This window comes from Chironomus tepperi, unplaced genomic scaffold (assembly GCF_022539635.2).
Source record: "Chironomus tepperi strain 1889 unplaced genomic scaffold, CSIRO-AGI_Ctep_v1 contig_128, whole genome shotgun sequence".
Lineage (NCBI taxonomy): Eukaryota > Metazoa > Arthropoda > Insecta > Diptera > Chironomidae > Chironomus > Chironomus tepperi.
In genome coordinates this window covers 1921109-1940764 of record NW_027226250.1, presented here as the reverse complement: position 1 = coordinate 1940764, position 19656 = coordinate 1921109, and the positions used below count along the sequence as shown (strand labels likewise).

The 19656-nt window shown below is 30.3% G+C and overlaps 2 protein-coding genes across 4 annotated transcripts in view; one reads left to right on the top strand and one right to left on the bottom strand.

The window, feature by feature from the left end:
• Window positions 1-439: 439 nt before the first annotated feature.
• On the top strand, window positions 440-2632 carry RPA2 (Replication protein A2). Its single transcript, XM_070636464.1, has 5 exons — window positions 440-767; window positions 1030-1338; window positions 1441-1496; window positions 1560-1716; window positions 1778-2632. Exons 2-5 carry the CDS (start codon window positions 1326-1328, stop codon window positions 2296-2298), a joined length of 747 nt encoding a protein of 248 aa, XP_070492565.1. The 5' UTR covers window positions 440-767; window positions 1030-1325; the 3' UTR covers window positions 2299-2632.
• Window positions 2331-19656, bottom strand: part of LOC139087610 (SLIT-ROBO Rho GTPase-activating protein 1-like) — a 31520-nt gene continuing 14194 nt past the window's right edge. The window contains exons 2-12 of one of the 3 annotated variants that reach the window (XM_070636462.1): window positions 16550-17100; window positions 10948-11041; window positions 10764-10853; window positions 10306-10693; window positions 10107-10235; window positions 9603-10034; window positions 8490-9487; window positions 7940-8182; window positions 7664-7860; window positions 7289-7494; window positions 2331-5915 (exon numbers count right to left, since the gene is read on the bottom strand). In XM_070636462.1, the coding sequence (XP_070492563.1) occupies window positions 4953-5915; window positions 7289-7494; window positions 7664-7860; window positions 7940-8182; window positions 8490-9487; window positions 9603-10034; window positions 10107-10235; window positions 10306-10693; window positions 10764-10853; window positions 10948-11041; window positions 16550-16619 (3810 nt within the window). In that variant the 5' untranslated portion in view covers window positions 16620-17100 and the 3' untranslated portion in view covers window positions 2331-4952. Of the gene's footprint in view, window positions 5916-6338; window positions 6391-7288; window positions 7495-7663; window positions 7861-7939; window positions 8183-8489; window positions 9488-9602; window positions 10035-10106; window positions 10236-10305; window positions 10694-10763; window positions 10854-10947; window positions 11042-16549; window positions 17101-19656 lie in introns of all 3 variants that reach the window. The other 2 variants (XM_070636463.1, XM_070636461.1) reach the window with 2 other exon arrangements.

Below are 19656 nucleotides of genomic sequence, written 5' to 3'. Positions count from 1 at the left end.
ATAGGCCAAGCTTCGCTTGGCATAAGTTTGAAGAACTAAGCTAGACCGATAGGCCAAGCTTCGCTTGGCATAAGTTTGAAGAACTAAGCTAGACCAATAGGCCAAGCTTCGCTTGGCATAAGTTTGAATAACAAAGCTAGACCGATAGGCCAAGCTTCGCTTGGCATAATTTTGAAGAACTAAGCTAGACCGATAGGCCGCACAGAATCAAAACATTGAATTTTATGAAAGAACACAAAATTATCAAAAAAAAGAAAATGCTAAAAAGAAAGTTTGCTCATGCCTAGGCTTGAACTCATGACCTTATGTTTATTAATACCTGTACTCTAACCATTACGCCACCACGACATTTTATTTGTAATAACCAAGTTGGTTAAATTTTTAATATTAATAAAAAGTATATGTTTGATATTATTATTATAATTTTAATTATCAAGAAATTTATATACATATTTGCTTTAATATAAATTTGATTTCTGATAATAAAGGAATAGTTATTTCGATACTTTGTATCATGAGGACAAAATCGTAGAATTTTATGTGAAAATGCGTGATGAAAGAAATTAAACTCCAAGAAAACTTTGGAAAATAGCTTAGAAAAGTGTGAAAATGGAAAATTCTACTTTAAAACATTATAAATTATCAAAAAAGTGTGAAAAAGAATTGAAAAAGTACGACAAAAAAAGTTGGAAAATTTGAGACTTGAACCCTTGACCGGCTTGGAATTTTATAAAAATTATCTTTTTTAAGGATTACGTAAAAATTACGTACGTAAAACGTAAGCTTGTTATAAAAATTAATTAATTATAGCATAACTAAGCTATATTGTGATTAACTAATGCTTGAATATTGCATTGTCATCGAGAACACACATGCATGAAAAATTTCAGCTCGATTGTAGTAGTAGAAGTGGTCGAAAAATCGAACGCAAGATTTGACCTCGACAGACAAACAAACAAACAAACAAACAGACAAGAAAGCAAGTTAAGAAAAACGAGGTAAAAAACGTTGTGAAAATAATTTTTTCAGAAGTGCATATTTTGATGCATAACAGAATTTAAACGCTTGAGGACAATATTATATTGACCATTAGATTACTTTAAGCAGTCATAAATGCCATTAAACTTCTTAATTCTAATAAAAACAGTAGCTCATGTGGTGCGTTCAGTAAATGCCCAGTTTTACTGAACGTCCTCTAAAGTTGTGAAAATCAGTGAAAATATTATTTTATTAAATTAATCCAAAATACAAAACTTTAACGAATATACTGTTGATATACTTGTTGTACCTGTTATTATCACTGAAACTACAAAAAAATAACTAAAATGGATGATAGCTGTAAGTAAATTTCACAAATTATTGAAATCGAATTTTGGCGCTAAAATTCTAGTCTACTTAATTTCATTAATATTCATTAAAATATGCTTTAAATCGTTTCAGTTGGAGGTGGGTTTACTCAGACTAATGTTGATCAGAAGACCGAGAGCAAAGCCGAGGTAAAAATTATTAAACAATAGTCCAAAATATTTGGTTATTAAATGTTTAATTAAATCCTTTAGGGAACTCTTCCGGTTTTTATAAAAATGATTTACAATCAACCAGACGATGTCATAGATCTTTACGGATTCGAATATAAAATGGTAACAGTCGTTGCAATTGTAAGGAATATCGAGCATACATCAACAAAAATTACATACTCAATGGAGGATATTACAGGTAATAAGAATATTAATTATGGATCTGTTGAAAATACTCAATGCTTAATTTCATGTTTTAGGTCAAATAAAAGCACATTACTGGATTGACGAGGAGGAAACAATGGGGTCATCAAATATCATGATCAACAGCTATGCACGCGTCGTTGGTGCATTAAGATCGCAAGGCGATTCAAAATCAATCATGATCTACAAAATTCATCCAGTCAGCGGAATCAACGAGGTCAATACACATTATATTGAAGTTGTAAATGCAAGATTTCAAGCTGAAAATTTCGCAAATGCTGATGGTAAACCAATGAATGGAAATGTAAATAAAATGGATGTAGATGGTCCACAACAAACGACTGCAGCTCCAGCTGAAAGTGGATTGGAAGGATTAAATGCCAAAGAAAAAGTCGTATTTAAAATGATTCAAGGAGCATTGGCAGATCAAAGTGAGACTGGATATGGACGAGATGAAATTATAGCACGATTTCCTCACTTTTCAAAAGAAGAGATTAATGGAATGCTCGACAAGATGACATTCGAAGGTTTAATATACACGACAGTTGATAACGACCATTTCCAAGCTTGCTATTAATCAGTAGAATATAAAATTCAAACAAAGGTCAATTCCTTTATGCATTTTTCTCATCAATTACTTTATTTTTTCATTTTTTACTGATAAATTTTTAAGGGAGTAAGAAAGGGGGGAAGTAGGGGCTAATTACATAGAGAATGAGAGTTTTGAGAACACATATACCGTTCTCACTGGTTTATTTAAAAAGTACAATATCCATATTAAAAAATAATTCCACCTTCATTATTATAATTTGTGGCCCACTCTTGTAAGTTTAATTCTTTTTGAGAAATGTCTAACTTATATGATGTATATGAAAAATAAAATAAAAGACTTAAAAGTCAATTAAACATAACTTCATCATTAGTCATTATAAATTTCTAGTATTATTAATAGTTTTGATTTTTGGATTTCTTCTATTCCTTATTTAGTACCCTTCTTGTCACATCCTCATATTATTTGTTGACTTTTAGTGCTAATTTTACTCAAGTAATGTATCTTGATTTATCTTTGGATTTAAATAAATTGGGTCACCTGGACATTGTTTAAAGATCTGAGTGATGTCAAGGAAAGTCTCAAAAATCTAACATTATTAACTTTAGTAAAATCAGCCCTTAATCATTTAAAAAACTTAAAATTTGTATTCATTCTGTTAACTTTATCCTTCCTGATTCGTAACGTAAAGTGCATACTGCTTATCAAATCCTATGTTGCTGTCAATGATTCTAAAACAAAAAATCCAAGTTCAATTAAGTAAAGTAATCGTATTAAATATATCCTTTGAAGTAATATTAATTAAGAATTAAATTCATTCACATTTTATGCTGTTTATTGCTATCTGTGTGTGTATGCGTGATTAGAGACATTTAATGGAAGTGATTAAAAGTTATTTTATTTATGTTTGTTGCATGCAGTTGTGGTATAAATTTTAGAAAAGTCCTTGGATATAACACATGTGACACTTTGGGTGTAAACTTGTCAACCTTAATTTTTTTTTTGACAACATGAAGCATGTCTGTACATCCAAGAATCTCTCATTTAATATTTTATCAATATTGAAGTTTTTTTTTTGTAATCTAGTATATGGAAAATCTAATGCAGATTAATAATAGATAATTTTCCGGTAAGGGATAAACTTTACTTTTTTTAGATGAGTATTTTACTTAGTTTCGAGAGATATCATAAGATAAAATGAATATTGGTATATTTATGATGTGCGATAGTTTATATTTAATACTGGAAAAGAAAGTGAATTTCATGAAATTTGCAGTTTTTCCAGAACTGTCCCCATGAGCATGTTCAATGATATTGATTGAGTATCTTCATGACCATGCTCATGTCGGTGAGTATACTCATGTCTGTTCGGGTTTAATGCTTACAAATCCATTACTCTTCTATGTTTTATGTCGTAAGGAATTGGAAAAGTATTAATGCGTTAACAGAACCTTTAAATTCCACTATAGAACCCTACAATTCCAATGAATTTTGTAAAAGTTGTATGATTTTTAGTAGAACAATAAAATAAAAATTTGTACGATTTTAGTTAAGAACCAATTATTAAACTTTGGAATTTTCTGTATAAATTTTAGGCAAATTAATAAATCTCATTATTAAACTTTTTTAAATTACGTTCATCAAAAAAATCTTCATATATCCTAATCACTATGATCCTATCAATTTCCATATTTTTTTCTCTAAATAAAAAGAAAAATTAAGTTCAGTCTTCCAACAATTTCTCTCGAATAATTTCCTTTTAAATTCCAATGCGTTTCGTTTCTTTGAAGAGCTTGGAAAGTAGTTTCAGATGAGACTTTATAGGCGGTTTTTAATGATTTCATCGAATTTTAGCAAAATAAATTATTTTTATCGGGTTTTGATTCAAATTGAATTTTTAACGACAGTTCAAAATTTGAATAAGGAAAAAACCGTCAAAGTTCAAAATTTGAATTTTTAAAACCCGTTAAAATTTCAAAACTTTAAAACTTGCAAAATTGTCAGTAAATTTATTGAAATTGCAATCAATTGAAAATAAATAATTTTTATGATTTTTTCAATGTTCTATGTTCTAAAATCTCATCAGACTTCATTCCAGCTCTCAAAAAATTCCATCTCAACTTCTATAAACTATAACTTCATATTATTTTTGTCCTTTGAACTTTTCGATAATTAGAGAAAATCTCCATTTTAAAATGTTTTTTAAAAATTATTGATTCATTTTTTTTTTTTATTATCTTCAATCTACTCTGTTTTCGGAAAAACGTCCTAAAATTATCATCAATTTTTATTTTTCTTAAAATTTGCCACATTTTCTCATTGTCTAAATCATTAATATTATTATTGTTTATACTTTTTTAATCCTCTTAATGACATTTAAAATCTTTTTCATAACAACTATTTTTAATGGTATTTTGGTGTTTTCCAATTTTTTCTTTAAATGCTACAAATGAGAAGTTATTGAATATATAGAATGCTGACAAATAGATTCACTTTACTGTGTAGTTTTTTTGAAGTACATTGAAATGATCCTCACATCCTCTATCTATGATTATTGTAAATTTGATTAAAAAATATATCCTCATATATGCCATGATTTTAGTTGATATTAGTTTGAGCATGAACTGACTTATTATTTTTTTGACTAGACATAAAGGTCCGAAATGCGTCATTTAATGAAGTTACTGTTGATTATCAGGTGGATGATTACCGCTGGATGATGAATGAGCTTGTAGAAAAATAGATTTTTTCTTCTGAAATATCTGAGGCTTTATTGAAATGGCAGGCTTAAAACTGCCAAATGAAAAATTTGAACGTTCCTTTTCATTCTTATCAGCTTGAGTAGTTTTTGGATGGGTCGGAGTTGTGGCTGTTTTTGCTATTGTGCTACATCCACCAGTTAATTTCAGATCAGCAAATTGACTCACAAATTTCTGTGTATTTCGTGAAGGAATTGGACTTTTTTCAAGTTCAATTTTCATAAGAGATGATGTTGAGCCTGATGATAATCGATTTAAATCGACCGTCTCATTTGTCTCGTCAATTCTTAAAACAATTTCGTCTAATTTTGAATTATTTGATTTTGAAGAAGTCGCTGGCTCCACTACAGTCTTTTCACATTTTTTGGTCATCGATTCTGACGCTGTCACAAACTTTTCATTCTTCTTTAAAGTACTTTGATTTTGTTTTGCAAAATGGTCACCCAATGTTTCATCTTCTGTCTCTTCATTAATTGGATCTTCAATTGTCTGTTTATCTAATGACGTCATTGACGAGGAAGCAGAAGTCGAACCTGATGATAATGGCGGTGTAACATTATCTTGAGATGAAGGAGGTGGTAAATCCATAACAAGGTCGGGCTGTAGACGATTACGTGTCAATATCGCAGACTGTGGTTTTGGACTGTGAGTAGTTAGAATTGCCGATTGCGGTTGTGTTACTTGTTGAATAACTAAAGCAGTATCGACTGCACTTGTTGAACTTGCTCTCTTTTGCCATAATTCACGATTTTGTTGGAAGATGCTCAATGGTTGATAATCACTACTTGTTGTTGACGATGCCGGTGTTGATGGCTTTTGTGTTTTTGTTGGCTCAGCATATATTGGTTCCGGCTTTTTATTATCACCATCTGCTTCGTCTGGCTCCTAAAATTGTTTAAAGATATTTTTTGTGTTATTTTCGTTATCACATTTTTAATACTTATAAATAGTTAGGAACATGCATTCTGATATCTTGGTGATGTACAAATTCTGTTTTCGATATCTACCAAGTTGGTACATCATCATGATATATGATTAATTCTACCACCTTTTTGAATCTTTTTTACTAGATAGACTAGCAAAGTAATGGATACTTAGTGCATGATCTAATGTTATCTCGGAAAAATGTTATAAATTTTCATCGGAAAAATGGTTAATGAAGAAAAAAAAACAAAAAAAATGTCGCATTCAAAAAAAGTTAATTAGTGCATAAATTACATTCTATTGACTCCCACGCATGGCATGAAAGTTTTGTGATTTTTTGTTATTTAAGACAATCTAATGATAAATTATATTAAAAATGCTCACCTGTATGAAGAATTTTTTAACAAAAATCTAATTTCTCATAATTTTTTCGTTACTAAAAAAATAACACAAAATGAAAAATAAAATAAACAAAAACTATAATGGACGAAAAATGAAGACGAGGAGACATAAAAAAAATGTTCGCGGCAAAACGAAAAGATCACAAAAAGCAATTAGACAGTTAATTTAATTAATAATCATTCCATTTTAATGAACTGGCTTTGTTTTCATTATTTAAAAAAAATCTTAGTGTTAAGCATACATTTATGATGTAGGTAGGAATTAAGAAATTCTTTTTTTTTCTTCATTAATTATTTTTCCAGGAATATTTGACTTAATTGTATTAATTAATTAATAGACATATGTGATAACATGCATTTATCCAAGATTCATGGATGTGAGTGTGCAAATATGATTTTTTGACCTGTTAGGAACCGTCTAAATTTGAAATGTTTGTGTTCACTAACACAATGATAGAAATTTTTAATTTTGTTTAGTGGTCATTCACAAATTATGTATATTATTTTTAAAGCATAGATTATAGAATTTGCATGAACACATCCATAAACCCAGCATAGCTCATATACATATATTGAACATTTGCAATTTTTTGAGCAGTTAAGAGAGCTTAAACATTAGGCACATAAAGTGGCAGAGATGGGATAAATTTCAAGGATTTAGTATTGATGAATATGCAAGATGTGATGATTGGTGCAGATGACTTTCGTTAATACTAAATCCTTGATTATGGAAACTTAATTATACATGATTATAAAATTCTTGAGTTAAACATAAAGCACAAAAGATACACAAAATATTATTATAAGGCACATAAAATATAGCTTATGGATAGCTGCATTTAATGGCAATAAAATCTTATTTAAAAATCATAGAAGACCAAAATGAAATTTTAAGGAACACATAAAGCTTATTCAAACTGTCGTTTCCAATACCTCAAATTTAAAGTGGCTGTTACTATAAATATGCTCGGCTGTGCTTGAAGCTAATCGACTGTGGTTATCAATTGTTGCTGTTATACTTCCATCCAATTCAGCATTCGACTCATTCATACTATTATTATTTGATGGTAAAACCATATATTCCATAGACGTTTCAAATGCATGCGGCTCATCGTGATAAATGTATTTCTTTGTGCCATCTATATATGTACAAAATTTTTGGTCATGATATGCATATTTAAAAGTAATGATTTGGGCTCGTTCAGATTTTATGTAACTATTGAGTGTTAGAGTTGAAAATCCAATCTCTAGTCACCTCTATTAAAGCGTTAAATAAAATCTGAATGCCCTTTAAAGCCTATCCCTTACCAATAATTTCCTGCTTACTATCCATCACAGCATCACTAATTTCACAAATGTTTGTTGTCGTCATCGTTGAGAGTGTACTTGGCGCTAAACTATTTCCACCTACGCTATGAGATCGTTTACGTACTGACTCTTCGGAACTTGATGATTTCATATTAAAGTCTGCACTATTTTTCTCGCCACCGCTTCGCTCCTCGCCCCTAATTAAGTTAATTAAATTATTTATTGTAATTACTTTTCTATTTCTGTATAATAATAGAATTTAAGGATGGAACTTACTTTATTTTTAATGAAATAAATTTATCAGCGACAAGTCCGACTTTACCGCTAATACAGGCACGCCACCAATCATTAGAAATTTGATTATAAAGCTGAATATTATCACCCTTTCTAAATGATAATTCACGGTCTGATCTAGCTTCAAAATCAAATAGAGCTGTGGCTTCATATGTGTCTGAATCGTCTTCAGATTGAGTGTCTTGATCTTCTGTATTTTGTTCGGTGGGTGAATCACCAATATCACTGTGGAGCAAATTGAATGAAGTCATTAATTAGAGCAATAGTCTACGTCACACAGAGACAGAGTCAAAATATGATTGTGAGTTTGATTGACGTAAGTTTTGATGGAATAATTTTAATAGCATAATGGACAATACGTAAAACTTTACGTAAAATGTAGGTCAAATGAAATCAAAACGTGCGTCTTTTTGCATAAGTACGAAGAACATAAAGATTCAATTAAATCTCATGAAATTATGTTCTTTGGAAATGAGTCAGTTTTTAACTCTGAATTCACATTAATTCAATTATTTATGCATGATTCACTTACATATCATCGAAAGTTCCAGGAGTAATATATTTCTCGTACTTAATTCCGCCAACTTCTTTAGGGAATATATCTTCATGGAATACGATCATATTTTCTATTAATGCATTTATTTGGTTCTGATATTGAACTTGATCCTTGTCTTCGGGTGCTTTCATTAAAGTTGGTCCAAAGCAGATAGCTAAATTATAAGCTGACATCATGTTTTCATCAGCAAATTCAGACAAATGATTGAGAAATGCAAAAATGTAACGCATAACACCAACAACAGCACGAGGAAGAGCTGAGAGAAATTTTCTGACTCCCATGACCATTTCATGCTTGGACTCGACTTGTGCAAGTGATATTAGATGATCAAAATAGATTGTTGGAAATAGCGGTTCGCGTAATTCACGAAAATAAAGTTTAAAAACTCCAGCAATTGAATTAATGTCGGAAGCATCAGTAACTTCAGCCAATGGATCTTCGCCTCTTTCAAACCATTCTCTAAAGTTTGTTATTTCAACTTGTGATCCACTAACACGGAAAATTCCTTGATGATGGAGACCATAAAGATTAATTACGCGAATACAGCTCCTCACTACTAATGGAATTTCTTCACCCGTCGCTTCCAAATATTCTTCTAGCGATCCGCCAAACAATTTTGGACGTCCCGATAAATTCATTCTGCCAATTCTCTTTCGCTTTGGTACCGTTATTTTAGTCTGTGTGTTAGTATGTGCATTAGAATCTTTCGTTAAAGCATTTCGCAAAAATTCAGCTTTCGAATCAAGTCTTGCTATTCGAGATGTACATAAAATGTATTCACGAATTTTTGTCAAATAAAATTCTTCGATCTCTTGCTTATCATTTCGCAGCTTTGTAGATTGTGTTGTCGTTAGCGATTCATTGAACTTTTGGGTATGTTGATGTGAAAAACTATATTGAAGTTGGAAACTTTGCATTGAATTATTGTCACTTCCTGTATTTCCTGTTCCAAATGTGCCACTAACATCGTAATCCTGTATAAAGACAATTAAACATTTAATCAATTTATAACTTAAAATCAAGTATCAGGTCAAGTCAAAGTCACTGTCAACATGAAAATGTTTTTAGGAATAAGCACTAAATAATTACCTTTTGATTGAGAATTTCGAGTAAATTAATTTCAGCTGTTTCAACTGTTTTCCATATTTCATCCGATTCTGTTCGGAGATGATTTGTTCGTGCCATTAGTTGTGCTAATCTTTGATCCATTTCAGCACTTAAAGTTTTCTGTAGTTCACATTCAACGATCGTTGTAAGACTTGGCTGTGGAAGCATTTCCTTCTGTGTCGATACAATCAGATCTTCTTGTTGGCCACCTTGAAATTCAAGCCTTTTTGGTATCATAAATGCAGTGTGATATTGTTCTAAGAACTTTTGTTTATCGGCGCGACTATCCATTGAGTGTATGATGTGCGATAATAACTCAGCATTGTTTAGTACTTGTCGACATCTTCCTTGATCAGCTGTTACATGTAGCATAAGAGCACGCGAAATAACAGAATGGAATCCTAAATCCATGCACTATATTAAAAGTTAAAAATGTTAATTATAAATACCTAAATTTAAGTAATTAAATGTATCAATAATTCTTACATCAATCAAATCGCTCAAGTCTTCAACAAAATACTTGTGAATTGTTGTATTGGACGCTTCCAAGCACAACTGATATTCATTTTTCGCTTTCAATGCCTTTAGCCTCGCGTCTGTATACTTGTTTTTTCGCTAAATGATAGTGAAAATTATATTAGCAACAATGAAAACGAGTCGGAATTGAAATGCGATGATTCTTTACCTTCAGCACTTCCTTTTCTATTACTTTGAATTTCTTGTTGCGTTCGAGTTTCTCTTTTGGTATGCTCTGTTGAATTTTCGCTCTTTGTATTTCAGCAGCACGCAATTTCTTCTCAGTTTCTCTACACTCTAGTTGATAGCTATGATAAGTCTTCATTGTTGTGTGAAGTTCTTGTAATACACGAAGAATTTCTTCGTGTATCTCATAGCCAATTTCTCGACACTTTTTATAAATCCTCTGGCAATCATCGTGTACTGTTTGAAGACGTTGTACTAGTTGCGTTGAGTAAATGTCTGCTAATGTTGCATGATCACGAGCCAAGCTTTTTGTTTGTTGAATTAGCTGTTGCCAACATGCATAAGAAGAAAACATTGGCCATTGCTCGCGTCTGTTGATGTAATTTAATTATAATTATATTATTCTTCTTTGACCTTTAAAAAATTCCCACATCTACTTACTTTTGTTTTTGCTCCTTGTGTCGTAATTGTAGATTCTTGGCCAACTTTTCCAAACTCTTACTATAGTCTAATTCTACTTCTCCTCGTCTTCTACAAATGTCGATTAATGGATGATATAAATTTAGTTTGATTTATTAATTTGGAAATTGTATGTGTCTTTTGATGTGAAAAGTATATTCATTACCTATAGAATTCCTGCAGTTCTTGAATTAATGAGATCTGTGATTCGACTCGAATATCTAGACATCGCAGTTGTTCATTCAGTTGTAGACGAATGTCTGTAAAAATAGATACAAAAAATAGTGCATATTAGATTTCAGTCTTGTTATAAAGTTCTTGTCATGCCTGCTGCTGCTTTGCAGTTTTCCCTCATTGTAATAATATTTCATGGTTCTGTTTGTTGAATCAAGTTTCAAGTTGACAGAAACCAAACAAAAGAATCTCCCCACAAATTTATAATTGCACTGGCAAGTCAATTGTTTCTACTTTTTTACTGTATTTTGTATTTAATTTAGACTTAATAGATCAGAGTTGCTATTTATAATAGAGATCAGTCTATGACAGGCAATAGCAATGAAGGATTTTGTCTCATGATCATATGGATGATCCAGTAAACAAAATGATCGTATATGGTAGTTAGTGATAAATCTTATTTAAGACAAGTTTAAAGGCACAAAAGCTTATCTAACAACTCTGAAACTCAACAATACCACTTAATTAGCATCTCTAAAGACATCAACGATGCGTAAACATTTTTTTTTTAATTTGTCAACTTTTAAAACAGCAGAAAATACGAAAGGCACGAGAGAGAAAAGAATTAAAGTATACAAAGAGATTGTTGCGTAAATTAACTACATTTCTAATTAAGTAAACTAAATAAACTCATTTTCACTTTCATCAAAACTTGATCATACTTTTTTTCACCACTTTATCATCCACCGTGCTATTTCCAATACTAAACATGAAGTACGATTTGATTTCTATATTACTTGTCAAAAATTTAATAAAATTAAACCTTATTAGGTACACTAATTTGTTAATAGTTTTGAATAATAAAATTAAACGTGAAAAACGTTTGTGACTTTTTTGTTTAACTTTCGACAAACTGTTAGCTTAGATTTGAAAAATGTTTTTATGTATAGTTTTCCACCAGTTTTAATTTGAAAAATTCCGTTAACTTATTCAAAAAAATCCGTTAATTAATGAACACATGGTAATGATGATGACAAATATTTCTATTATGAACAAAGAGAGTTAGAAAAATTTGTTATGGTTCGACGATGTTGTTCTTTATGTCAAATACATCTCTCAGTCATACTCCGAAATGTTTTTGATAGATGGAAGCATGAAATAAAGTAGTTTTCTCATTTAAAATGTCGAGGCAATTTTTCTTTCTTCTTTTTATTTAAAACGGAAATTGCTTTTTATGCTTTTCTCATTGCTCACATGCGATGATTTTTCATTTATGAATCAGAATTTTATGTTTTTTCTGTCAGTCTGCATGGTGCATATTCAGAATAAAGAACAGCTTAATACAGAAAATTAAAATGAATAATCCAAAATGGAAATTTTTTTCACGACGTCTATTTTTATTAAAACTAATTTACAAAACGAAAAACACTGTTCCGCAGTGTCAAGGCAAATGAACTATGAACAACTATGATGGAAACTCAATCGACAAAATAACAAAAAGTGAATTCAAGAGTGCATGCAATATATTAAGTATAATTTTTCAATAAAAACTAATGTATCACATTATCTTAGTGCAATCGAAATATGTCAAGTAGCTTTCATTCACTCTCGTTGCCTGCCTTCTACATGATACACATAAAATCTGTATCATAATAAATTTATATCTCAATAAACATACAGTTTGTAAGCAAAATGTGATGATTTCACTTAAAAATTTACTTCGTAGATAATCTAATTGAATTAGTTTAGTTTAACAAGGCCCGGGTTATAAAGTAAATTATTTTGGGATGTCAATTTGTTTAAAATTAGACTCAATTTAAATACATGTGTTATAACGTTCATTTGAAATTTGAATAATATTTATTCTGAATAGTTGAAAACCCCTTTTCATAGTAAAAGTTCAGTCTGTTTTTGAACTGGGATAAATAAACATCTCATTTATTAATAAATCTGTACGGAAGTCGTTTTAATTAAACTACATTGACAACAGTTAAAAAAACATGTTTGACCATATTATGGTTCATAGCTAATCAAACTGCGCATTGCCCCGCATTGCATTATTCATTGATAATAAGATTTAATAATCAATAAATTGCATTTTGAACAAACTGAATCAGAAAGAGGTATTACTCGGGAGAATTTACAACCTATGCTATAAAACTTTATCTCCATTATCACAATCGTTGTAATGGAGCATATACATATATATCAATTCATATTATATGTAAACTACTCATAGATCAACTCATATTTATGGGATCGATGTCTCATGGATGAGATGCATAGATAATTTGATTAATGGGCGTGTATGTACATGTATGTACATGAATTTATTTAAATGTTAGGCTCTATGATATTTATTGATTTTTATTGTTCAGATAAACAAAAGATAAATAAATACTTTTTTTTTTAAAAAAGGAGATTTAAATTCATCTCGAAGGTTGAAACGGCTGATGAACCATAATTGATGTTGGATTCAATTAAACTAAGAAATATTCGTATTTTATTACTATTACTATTTTTGGATATGCGAGAGAAAAAAATCTTAAAGTCATATTCAATTTTTATCATCATAAATAACAGACTGAGGACATAAATTAAATTAAATTTTTCTTTATAGTCATAAAAGCTCTTCTGAAAATTTTGTAATTTCATCTCTATCCCAGTTTTGTTCTATATTTATGTATCCATTAGTCTCGCCCAATCAGATCAAAATGACACACTAGCAGTTCCTTTTAAATTGTATCTCAATAATGTTGCAATAAATTTATGCAATTCATGTTGAATAGGATTTTCTTTTTATAGGGGTTATTAATCGGGATTTTCTCTGAATAAATCTTAAAGAAATTTTTCAAATACTTGGGGTGGAATTCCCAAATTCCTTTTGGCATTTTTCCTAATGGATTTATTTTTTATGACTCACAAGATAACACATGTGAAATTTCAATACATTGTTGGATTAAATACAGGAATCCAAACTGAGTCACAAAGAAATTGTTTTCCTAGAATGCAGCATGTTCGGGATGGATTTAAGTAAATTCGCACTACTCCCTTCTGAAACCGGTACGTAAAAATTGAACGACTCTCCCAAAGAGGCAAGGAGCATGCTCATGAGCAGATTTGTCACCTATCGATTTGCTTTCAAACCTCGTCAATACCTTTGCATAGAAAGCAAAGGTTTAAAAAAACCACTCATAATTGCAATAATTACGTAGTAATAAAAAGGAACCCTCAAGAGGATAATAATATACCTCATTTTAAAGTGGAACATTCACTCATAACCAGGTTCATAACATGTTCTATAATAAAAACTTCGTGTGAAAATAATGACTATTTTTATGATTCTTAGAATTATAATTTGAATACCAACGATAGAACTTGATGATCTCATAGTCTATTTATGACACTACCGAAACCCTTCGACATTCGGTTCATCATGCATTATTTATGGAAATATTCGAGACATTGGAACTTCTATCACGATACGATAATTCCATAAATAATAAGTCATGTAAGGGAAGCTCCCCTAATTTTTTTTCCTCTCTTTGTTTCTTGTTCCTTCCTCTTTCATTGCCTTATTTATCTGTACATCCAAATAAAATCGTCAAGATGAATAAATAAATATAAAAATTCTTAAGCGATCATCACCGAATTTTTATGAAAATCATTGTATAACTCAAAGTCATTCGAATGTTGTACATATTCGTTCCCCTTTTTCTAAATCGTAATCACTTCCTTTCCAAAGCCTTCAACAAAAATAAAAATTTATATATACATTTTTTTTTTCATTTATCGATAAAGAAATCATTTTCTATGTATATAATATTATTATTTTTATGCTATTTTGAAATGCTTGCACAAAGGAAGAAAGAAATGTTAAGGGTGGAAATGGAAAAGAGCAGGCTTAAGGAAAGTTTGAAAAAAATTGTAAATTTCCATGGCACACGACACATTATGTCAGTGATGGATAACCTTTGTGCTGTCAAAAAGTACCATAATCCGTATGTCGTGTGCGGTATTAGTCAAGGATTATCACAAAGGTGTACCATGAATAGTGAAAGGTTGTCCACCACTGTATTATATACTTCGTACGTCTCGCGTATCAATTAATATAATGAACATTTGTTTTCCTTTTATTTTTTTGACTCGCGAGTTTTTTTTTTGTGCTGGCCATCCGAGCCCCTTTTATGAGCGCTATTGTGTAAGACGAAAATTACCACATGTACTGTACAATAGCTCTACAACACGCACATTTCAATTCCCTTGTTGTAAAATATGACAGACAGGAATCAGGAGACTAGAGACAGGCCATAAACCATAATTGTTTATCATTTATTCCAGCTATTATATTTATTTACTATTTCTCTTTGTTGTTGTTATTGTTGCAGAAAAGTGCATTTGGGAAAATTAATACAAGGCACTTGTGGAAAGCAGATTTGAAGGGATGATTCATAGCCTGATTGAGCAGATGAGACCGACAATTGTTTATTTTTTGCAATATCTCGAGTGAATAACTGTAGAGATTTATGACTTTTTCGAGAAATGAAATATTCTTGTTTTTGATGTACGACGACTTGGATGTTTGTAAATCCTAAACAAACGTTGCTCCAATAAATTACTGCATTTGTCTTTCAAAACAGATTTTTGTTTTTAAATGTATTTATTAATTCACTTTGGGATAATAAAATAAAATCTTTTGAGGATGTTCTCCACGGTTGAAAAGATCGCATTGAATAACGGTAAAATTATTGATGAATGAGACTTCTTGCGACCTATATTTACTACCACTTCGATATTGCTGTCAATATCAATCGTATACAACTTTTTTTAAAGCCAATTGCTACCGGAAGTTGATCGCCTGCTGCCTTGCGTTCACAATTAAGGTTATCAGCTGAGGCAACCTGCTGACAGTTTCCGGTTGTTATTGCTTATCCATAACAGGCAAAAAGTGAGATTCCAAGAGCTTATACTGAAATATACTAGTTGAGCTTATTCAAGTTGATGCTTTTAGCTTATTCTGCTCTCGATCGTGCTCTCAGCTTATTCTGCTCTTGCAAGTTTTCTCTTTGTCTGTTGTGGTATTTTAAGGGTTCTTTTATACTTTTGCTACTTAAATATTCATTCTCATTCAAATTTTCATCAGTATCAATCAAATGCCTATTTTCTATTTAATTTTGTTCATGATTACTATTCTGTTTGATAGACTTGCTATGACTGAACTGTCAAATTATAGAAAAGTCATATACAACCCTACAAATTGAAATGTTTTAATGTAAAACAGTATATTTGGTGTATCAATTCCTAACAACAGTCCCGTATATTAAAATAGCTGTTATGATCAATTCTGAAAAATGCGTTTCAGTAACCAAATCAAACAATACGCAGTAATGTTTATACTAGATTTGTAGGAAAACTAATTTAATGAAGAACAGATGGCACACATATGAATATTTTCATATTGCACATTCGGTAGGAATAAAAAAAGTTTCCTGTATCGTATTTCATCTATGTACATGAAAGGACTTTAAAAGACTCGACCCTCGTCGACATTTATGTGTACACAAATTATTTTATATGAATTGTATTAAATTTACCTGGAAAAACATCGACTTGACTTGGTGCATGAATCCAACCATTTCGTTGCTGTATTATACATTGAAACATTTCGACTGTATGTAATTCACTTCACGTGTCTTATTTCCGATTTCGGCGCACTTAAGAATTATTGTGTTATGAAGCTTTCCCGTGATTTGTATTTAAAAATTTCTTGTATTTTTGTGCGAAATTTCAGCGAAGAAATTTCTTTTAAGATGGAAGATAAAAATCTCCTCACATGATTATTTGAGTATTTTCCGTTAAACTCCCTCTTTTTCTTATTATTCCTTACTATGCTTGTCGATTTATCGAAGAATAAACATACAGGAAAAGGAGTTTATTAAAGTATGAGTATCCACGACGATGCACAATATTTGCCTACTCTAAAACTGGTTTTATTTTTTGCTTTTTTATGGATATCTCATGTCCCTCTTATTCTTAATGGACCTTATAACTGGGGGAATGTTGTGTATGTTTACAATTCTTTCTTGTGCTATTTATTTAAATAGTATATCCCATGCAACTCAATAAACTGTCTGTTTCGCTTCAACTGTAACAATAGAAATAATAATAATATTTTTAAAGATTTTTGTTTGATTTTTTCTTTCTATCGTTCGTCTGTTCCTCCTCCTCTTTACTTCTTTCTTTCATACTACATCGATTTCTTACTCAATTTTCTATTAAAAATATTCAAAGTCAATTGTCAAGAGCACCAAGAACGAAAAAAGATATTCAATGAGCAATAACAAGAAGCATGATAATAATAGTAAGTCATAAAAATGTGTGTATTTAAGTAACATAATTATATTGCGTCGATTCTAATGAATCAAACAAAATAGAAAAGATCGTTTCTACTGATGTTAATGACGACCTTAATGAACTCGCTGGTTGGAACATTTAATGGCTTTTCGATAAGAAATCTCACTCTCTGGTGCCTAAATATATAATCGAATGAATGAACGAATAAATGAATGAATAAACAACGTAAATTTTATTGCTAGCTGATATTTCGAAAGGATGTTGTGATGCTCTATGCAGATTGTTGTGAATTATTCAACTATATTTACAAATATTTGTGAATTTATTGGTCTGATGATATCATTTTTGATTTGTTGATTAAGTTTTTATTATTTTAAGAAAAGATCTTTAAAATTTCATTAATTACTTGCTCTTATCGATTTCATTTTATACAGGAAATAGTTGAAATAAGACTGCTGGAGTGTCAATCAACAATGCTTATTTATTAATAAGTTAAATTAAAGAGTTTTCATGGATTTAAATTAATAACAACGATGTTTATTCTTCAGTGATCAGAAAAAAATTAAATATTTATATGAAGGGGACTAACAACTAAAACAGGGAAAAAACGACTAATAGTAGTTGCATACAATTCAAATATAAAATAACCGTTGGTATATTCTCAACACAAACTGTATTAAATCAGTAGTTTCTTTTAATATTACTTTGCAATCAATTTCTCCTAAATAAATGCACTCATGCTTCTCACTAAACATGAGCCTTATTACTTGTTTTCTATGTTGAGATTGGTGTTTAAAGATTAAAAATTTGAGAAGAAAATTATACAATTGTTGTACATATGAACATACACATCATAACACATGGCTTCTTGTGCAGCATTACGAGAAAGAACTTTTAGGAATTCAAATTCAAAAACTAAATACAGTTGAGCCAAATATGAAGTTTTTTTAAAAACTGTGTAAACTCAAAAAATGACATGAAAAATTGAGAAACTATAACAAAGTAAATATTTTGTAACTTTAACAGAATGTTTGTCATGTTGTAGGTCTGTCTCGAATTTTTCTTATTTTAAACAAAATTATTTTATGCTCTTATGTATTTTACATCTTTGAATGTAGTTTATGCTATAAAGTATAAAATGTCTATCGAAGCACCGTACCTAATGTCATGCAATGCCAATAATATTACCATTTCTTTTTTGCAATTGAAATTGTCATAAAATAGCGCAATTTTTTACTATACCTAGAAAGTAGAGCATGAAAATTAATATTGAATGACTATGTGATTGAAAAATAAAACTTTACAATTGCATTAGATTATTATATGGGTAAATTTAATATTCGCGATTTATTTAAGTTGTTTTTTCTGTCTACGTTCCGCATCAATTAGCTTAAAAAAATTATCATTTTTATTCCCCTCATCTCACATTATTTGACTTTGACGTTTTCACGAACAGACTAAATCGCGAATTGTAATTTATTATTGAGCTTACTATAATGTTTTCATACATCCATCTAGTCATGTAAATAAGAAGAATTAATAAATTTTAATACAAAAAGTATAATCTGATTTATAAGATTGTTGCATAAAGCGCATTTTCTCTTTAATTGATCAACTGACATTGAGACATGAGTGGATTAAATCGCAGTGACCATTTGCAATTATAATTTTTAATTGTGACTCGTTATGGTAAATATTCTAGTTACAGTTTATTCTAATCAAAATTATTAGGAGCCGTTAAGTTAAAGTAAGCCGTTAATTATTATGTAAAGTAAGCAATCGGCTTTTTGACACCCTCCTCCCCCAGCCCTTCGTAACTAAATCTTAATAGAAAATTTGATCACTGTGAGATGCGGCGTAACACAATCTCAGACTACCACTAACCCTCTCTAAGAGCGTTACGTAATAAGCGAACGGCTCATTAATAAGGATACAATAATAAAAACATCCATACACATATCCAGTAAAATAACATCAAGCAGTTTTAAAATGTCAACAATTATTTCGACCTGTAACAGACCATTTGTCATGATAGCATTGAAACATATGCTAACCGTCAAGCTTTAATAGTTTGCAGCCTTAATTTTTTGTGATCAGTGTATTTCAACAGGAATCATTTGCCGAAATTCCGATTTTTCTTGAGAACGCCTATTTTAGAATGCCAATGACTCACTTTTTATGCTTGTTATTGTGGTTTCATAAAAAATTCCGTGAAGGTTGATTTTTCAGAGAAATCTTGTGGCTGACATAACATAGAATGTTTAGAACATTATGTGGATCTAAGAGATAATTTAATGGTTTTTAGAAGCTTTAGAAAACTGTCTATAAATGATCCATGAAACAATTT